At 38.8% G+C, this 7,193-nt stretch overlaps 1 protein-coding gene across 2 annotated transcripts in view; it reads right to left on the reverse strand.

Annotated features, from left to right (window-relative positions):
- The window catches only part of LOC148861963 (uncharacterized), a 59,859-nt gene extending 53,248 nt beyond the window's left edge, over positions 1–6,611 (reverse strand). The window contains exons 1-3 of one of the 2 annotated variants that reach the window (XM_088984336.1): positions 6,194–6,428; positions 5,361–5,486; positions 3,977–4,049 (exon numbers count right to left, since the gene is read on the reverse strand). In XM_088984336.1, the coding sequence (XP_088840462.1) occupies positions 3,977–4,018 (42 nt within the window). In that variant the 5' untranslated portion in view covers positions 4,019–4,049; positions 5,361–5,486; positions 6,194–6,428. Of the gene's footprint in view, positions 1–3,976; positions 4,050–5,360; positions 5,487–6,193 lie in introns of both variants that reach the window. The other variant, XM_088984335.1, reaches the window with a different exon arrangement.
- Between the last annotated feature and the right edge of the window lie 582 nt (positions 6,612–7,193).

Here is a 7,193-nt window from a genome sequence, read left to right on the forward strand (position 1 = left end):
AAGGGAAGGTCTGCAGGCTAAAGAAATCTCTTTATGGACTTAAATAGTCCCCTAGGGCATGCTTTGAAAGGTTTATGACTGCCCTTGTTAGCTTTGGCTATGTACAGACTCAGTATGATCATACCCTCTTTGTGAAGAGGCGAAGATCCTTAGCAATTTACCTGATTGTGTATGTTGATGATATTGTTGTGACTAGTAATGATGTATCAGGGATTAATGATCTCAAATCTTTCCTTCATACAAAGTTTGAGATCAAAGATCTGGGGGAATTGAGATACTTTCTTGGCATAGAAGTTGCTAGATCCAAAGATGGGATCCTTATCTCTTAGAGAAAGTATGTACTTGACTTGCTCTCTAAAACACGGAAGATAGGTGCTAGACCAGTTGCTACTCCTATTGATACGAGTCATAAACTCTCTACTTCAGATGGAATATTGTTGAAAGGTAAGGGAGTCTTCCAGAGGCTACTTGGAAAACTTCTCTATCTATGCATGACTCGGCCAGACATTACATATGCTGTCAGTTGCATTAGTCAGTTCATGCATGCTCCCAGGGACACTCACATGGTAGCAACAAAGCGGATTCTATGTTATTTGAAGGGTTCCCCTGGAAAGGGAATTCTATTTGATAAGCATGGTCATATGAAACTTGAAGCCTACACAAATGTTGATTGGGCCAAAAATATTGATGACAAAAGATCTACCTCTGGATACTATAGCTTGGTGGCAGATAATATTGTCTCTTGGAGAAGCAAGAAACAATCAGTTGTTGCCCGATCTTTAGCCGAAGCTGAATATAAAGCCATGGCTCATGGAGTTTCTGAACTATTATGGCTTAGATCCTTGATGAAGGAACTGAGTATTGAGCATGATAAGCCATTGATGTTATACTGTGATAATCAGGCTGTCATCAACATTGCTCACAATCCAGTGCAACATGACAAAACCAAACATATTGAAGTTGACAGACATTTCATTCAAGAAAGAGTAACTTCTAGAGAAGTGTGTCTACCTTTCATCACTTCTGAAGGATAGTTAGTTGATTTCCCCACCAAGGGCATTCCAAAGGCTAAACTTCAGCATGATACTGGCAAGCTTGGCATGATTGACATCTATGCTCAGCTTGATGGGGAGTGTAGAGAAGATGGGCCGAATGGCCCATAGGCTATTTATCTTTTTTTACCTTTTATGTTCTTTGTTGTAATGGACCTTAATCTGGGCTCTTAGTCTTTCTTATGTTATGTTTTTAATTTTCTGCCCAACCAGGGGCCTCTTTGTAAATTATTAAAGTTTTAACTTAATGAAATGGAATTAGGGGTGTAAGAGGAGATTATGTTTGAAAATCTCTCTCTGAACCCTAGTTGCCGCCACCTTCTTCTTCCTCTTCTCTCTTCTTGAAACTTGATTTCTACTACTTTCTTTTGATTTTCTGTAACTTTTTAAACAGTCCTTTCTTTTCAAAAGGTTGTTTTTCTTCTAATTAAAATAATGTTTTGAGAAGACCTTTGGGTGGAAAATTCAGCTCTTGAGTATCTTTTTTCTTCCTTGTATAAAAAGAAGCCCATCTCAAAGTTTTTGTCATTCCTACTCCTTTAAAATGGTTTTAATTGGGACCTTGGTTTTAGAAGGGGCTTGAGGGAGGGTGAATCTGAGTCAACAATTGAGCTTTTGCAAATTCTTGATAAGGTTGGATGGATCCCTCTAATGCCAACAAGTGTATCTAGAACCCCCAGTCCCAAAGGTCTTTTTTTTTTCTTGTACATCATTTTTCAAATCTCTTTGCTCTTGTCCTCCCTCGCAATCTTTTTTCCCTATAAAAATATTTGGTGCAGGCACCCCCCTGCCCTCCAAAAAATGGAGTTTCTTGATGGGAAGTCTTTCATGGGAAGATTAACACTTTGGACATCTTGCAAAAGAGGATACCTAATGCATGTTTTTTCCCTAACCGGTGCATTCTCTGCGAAGCCAATGGTAAGACCTATTACCACCTATTAATCTCCTACCCATTTGTTGTTTGTATTTGGGAGTGGTTTTTTTTTTTTGGTTTATTTGGGTGCAAGTGGACCATGCTAACAGGAATGAATAGGACATTTGATCCGTCCTTTTTTGTTTGGTCGAGGAATATGAGAAGAATATTGTAGAGATGCACAAGGACAACATTAATTTGGACTATTTAGAAGGAAAGGAATGCAAGAGTTTTCAGAGAAGGAAAGAAGCAATGAAGTAGTGATGGAATGTACCATGACCAGGGTGATTCATTGGGTAAGAATTTTGAACAGTTTTTCTTTCTTCCCTTATGATGGCGTTTGGAGAAATTGAGGGGAGGTGGCAAGAAGCTCTTTAAAAAAGAAGCAATTACAAAGACAATGGCTACCTCCTACAAACTGCTTTATCAAACTAAACTTTGATGGGAGTAGTCAAGGTAGCCCAAGACCTTTAGGAGTAAGGGGAGTTTGCAGAAATTAAGAGGGCAATATAATAGTTGTGTATTCCAGTCTAAAAGGTGTAGAGGACTCCTGAAGGACTAAAATATTTGCCATAACTCATGGGGTGCAGATGGCAAGAGATTCGAACATTGAAAGATTAGTTATTAAAGGGGATTCTAAGGTGGTGGTGGGCTGGCTAAGGAATCCAGAGATTGTGGTGTGGTTATACAGGGATGAAGTTAAGAAGTTCATGTGGTTAACCAGCAACATGTCCATACAATTTCAGTGGGTTCTAAGATCGGCTGATGGGATGGCTGATACCTTAGCAAACAAGGGATTGATTGGGGATAGTTATATTGGGTACAATTGTAAATTCCTGGTTTTTCCTTTGAGAGGTGGCAGCTCGCTCCTCCTTTTGGGGGTGCTTGTACTACTGTATATATCTCTTTGGGTTCAAAGTATCGATACACCTCCATGTATCAGTTTCACTCTATTGTGTGCTTGACCAATACGCCAAAAGCCTTAAGATTGATGAAACACATTAAGCCAAGCACTTTAACCATTTAGGACCATAACATACCACTATGCTTCTATAGTCAATGTCTCGGTGGCTTCACTCTAGCCAGCTCTCACTCTAGTAGTAGGTAGCACTCTTCATGATGGCTCTCACTCTGGCGGTAGGTAGCCCTTTCCACGACTGCTCACACTCTAGCGACAAGTAGCCCTTTCTCTTTGGCGGCTTTCACTCTGCTCTAGGTAGCCCTTTCCATGACAATTTTCACTCTACTCCAAGTAGCCCTTTCGGCCTTTCCATGACAACTTTCACTTTACTCTAGGTAGCCCTTCTCCCAAGTAGTCCTCTCCGTGATTCGAACTGAATACACGGTGGTTGACTCATACCAAATGTTGTGTGCTTGACCAATACGCCAAAAGCCTTAAGACTAATGGAACACATCAAGCCAAGCACTTTAACCATTTAAGACCGTAACAATATATCTCTTCGAGTTCAAATTATCGATACACCTCTATGTATCAATAGAGGTGTATTGATACTAAAAACCATGCACTTTTATATTTTTTAGTTGTTTTTTCAAATTTTGGTTTTTGGGTAGGTTTTTATATATTTTTTTATTTCAAAAAAGAGGGTTCCTAAAACACCTATAAATAGGTAGTTCAAAACCCAAAAGATACAATACGATACACCCAATACAGGGCGTATCGTATCGAAATTTTGATCCTTGGCCTCACTTTAATAAAATTTCTTTACAATCATCTATCCAAATAAAAGGAAGACAAATAGAGAATAAGAGAGGAAATAAGAGCTAAGACAGTGATTTAGGAATCGAGAGAAAACATCAATAAGAGGAACAACGATGAAAATGGTAGCAATCATCTATCCAAATAAAAGGAAGACAAATAGAGAGTAAGAGAGGAAATAAGAGCTAAGACAGTGATTTAGGAATCGAGAGAAAACATCAATAAGAGGTGCAACGATGAAAATGGTAGCAAAAAAAATTTAATAGACTAGTATTCAATCAATGAACGAAATACCTGCTGTGAACTAAAGATAAGGCCTAATGGAGTCAGCACCATTACATTTATCCAGGAAGCAACACACCAACACCTATAGATGGAGCTAATGCTCTCAAGCTCGGAGTCAACGCCAAACCATAATTGTAAAAACAATTTAACTTTTATTGATTCTCAAAAGAGTATTTACAATGATGTTTATAGATGAATATCAAATCTCTATGAGATCTACAAAATAAATGCAACTAAATGGGGAAACATTTGCTCATTGTCATCATCCAAGCCTTATCCCAACTATGCGGAGTTAGCTACATGAAACATGTTTCACCATTCCATTCTGTTTAATGTCATATCGATTGTTAAATTATTGGCACCTAAATCAATTCTTACTACTTCTACCCATGTCCTGTTTGGTCCACCCATAGCCCTTCTAGCCCCTTCAACTTGCAACAAATCACTTCTTTCTACTTATCAAAAAAAAAAAAATCACTTCTTACAGGGGTTGTTGATGGTCCTCTATGCACATGACTGAACCATCTTAGTCTACTGACTCTACTTTCTCTCATTTTATCACCTATTGGAGATACTCCTAGATTCCTTCAAATAACCTCCTTTCTAATCCTATCCTTTCTAGTTTTCCCAGTCACCCATCTCAGCATATGCATTTTTGCCACTCATTTTTTGGATATGTTTCTTGAATAGGGAAACATTTGCTAACAAAGAAAAAAATTCAACTCTGAATAAATCTAAAAGATTTTCTCATTCTCTATCAAATCTTTGATTGAGGAAATCTCCTATGATGCCCCACTTCAGTTGGCCAAATCTGCTAGAATGGGACCAAGTTTATGCGTGCCATAGGTGTCTTGAATGTGGGCCTGCATGTATGGGCTTTGAAGCTCATGGAATTGAATCAAGTTCATATGGGTTTGTAACAGTCTAATAATTCGCCCATTGTTAAAGCCACTAGAAGACCCATATAGATCTAGCAAAGGAATGGGTTTGACTTCCCTCTCCTTAACCTTTGGCTCTGCATCACCTAGTCTTGCCTTAGTGCCTTGACAGCTATGGCTGTCAAATAGATAAATGATCTGAAAAATAATAACTAAGATTACATGACAATTTAGTCAAAGCACAAACAGAGATCCACCAAACGCATTTTACCACAGTGACTTCATCACCATCCAAGCATTATCCCAACTAATATGAGATCGGCTACATGAATCCTGTTTCGCCAGTCCATTCTATTTAATGTCATATCCATTGTTAAATTATTAGCACTTAAATCATCTCTAACTCTACAAACTCTAAGTTGTTCCTTATTAAGTCCATTGCTCATACTCACAGGTGTGTGATATTTATTTTGACGGCAATAACCAAAATGACATCATGATCTCAAGCGTACTACCTTCATGGACAGTGACATGATCTGTTTGTAATAAACATCAGCTGTTCCTGCCGTCCCAGGGATACAGATTAGTGGAGGCACAACCTTTGGACCAAAGTCATAATATCTCCACTGCTTAGACCCAATCTACAAGAAATAAGAGATTAGTCAGAAAAAGCCATCATTAACCATCACAACAGTACTAAGTTGTGAGTTCGTTTTCAGGAGCTGTAACAAATGCAGAACGTAAGAATCACCTTCAAGGAACTGAAAAGCATGATATTATGCAACAGGAGAAAAGAAAATCAACCAGCAACAACCAGTAAGAACAAGAACAGACAACCGAATTGATTAGCCATTGTGAAAGCTAAGAGACATAATCTTTGAAAACATTAAGTTTACAGACCGCGAATGTGACTTTTCAGTCTTAACATAGTACACATTTCAAGTTGATTAAATTCATTGGTCAGAAAATAAATAAATAAATAAATAAATAAAACAAAGTACAGAAGATTAGGAATTGAACAATATTGTTTTGATAAATATAATATATTACTATATTAGACAAATATGTACTAAGCTCAAGAAATCACAGAAGGGGGATTAACTTATAGGAAAGCTTCTGAAACCCAACTCATGAAATGATCATGTGGTTACAGAATCAAAGACAGAACAAAAGTGTATTCGACAAAGACAACCTACTAGTAATAGAGAGAGATGAAAAAGATGAAACGGAGAGATAGTCAATTGTAAGTTTGTAACATGAGGCCAAGGAAATAATCCGTGATAAAAAGTTGCAGGAAAAAGCAAAATCAAGTAAAACATTATTCTCAGAGAGAGAGAGAGAGGGGTACAGTAATCTTGTGGAGGGGAACTTGAGACTTGAAGTGGATGTAATCTCCAGGCGCCGAAAAGACGCCTTTCATTGCTGCTGACAGAATTCACCCATCACAGGCGCGATTTAAATGGAGTTCGATTCTGATATCTCTCTCTCCCGTCTCGGGAACTCTGATAAATTTGATTGACGAGAAGACGAGACACCCACGTGGCCCTCTCTCTGCAAAATTCTACACGAAACGCTCTTTCTTCAACAGCCTGTCAAAACTATGGTGTTATGATTCGAAGTAGCGCATGATTCTTTGATGAACCATCGAAGCGCATTTTAGATGCACGCGCTCTCAGTGGGTACTCTCAAGTCTCTCGGGTGCATCGTAGTTTAGCGGGGATCCCTGCGATAGTAATAGACTCCGAATCTCCTGCCCACAATACACCACCCCCCGTGAACTCCCCTTGCATAATATTATCAGGATATTCTACATGTGTGGCTGCGATAAACGTGGGCAGGGTTTTCGTGAGTAAGAGATCCAGGCTCATAAAAATACATAATATTATAGGTAAATTATAAAGCCCCCCCGATACTATGGGGTCTATCACAAAAACCCCTTTGTACTATGACCATGAGACAAATACCCCCTTCTGTTAGCCTTTCGTCCAAAAATGCCGTTGTAATATTTTTTAATCCCCATATTACCCTCAAATGAGAAAAACATTGTTCATCTTTCCTGACTTCACAATACACTAACAACAGCGGTGGTAATCTCTTATAGCTCAGATTCCTTCACATTTCTCTCTCTCACTCTCTCTCTCTCTCTCTCTCTCTCTCTCTCTCTCTCTCTCTCTCTCTCTCTCTCTCTCTCTCTCTCTCTCTCTCTTCCCCTTCCCCTTGACAGCATCGGGATTAAACCCATTTTCACGATATTCTTCGCTCTCAGATTGAGCAGGTGCAGAAGCGGCAGCAACGCACCTAAAACCCTATTGCCATTTTGTTGTCATCATCAAGCACCAAGCTGAAGA

This window comes from Nelumbo lutea, chromosome 4 (genome assembly GCF_056320005.1).
Source record: "Nelumbo lutea isolate HS-2025 chromosome 4, American lotus-T2T, whole genome shotgun sequence".
NCBI lineage: Eukaryota > Viridiplantae > Streptophyta > Magnoliopsida > Proteales > Nelumbonaceae > Nelumbo > Nelumbo lutea.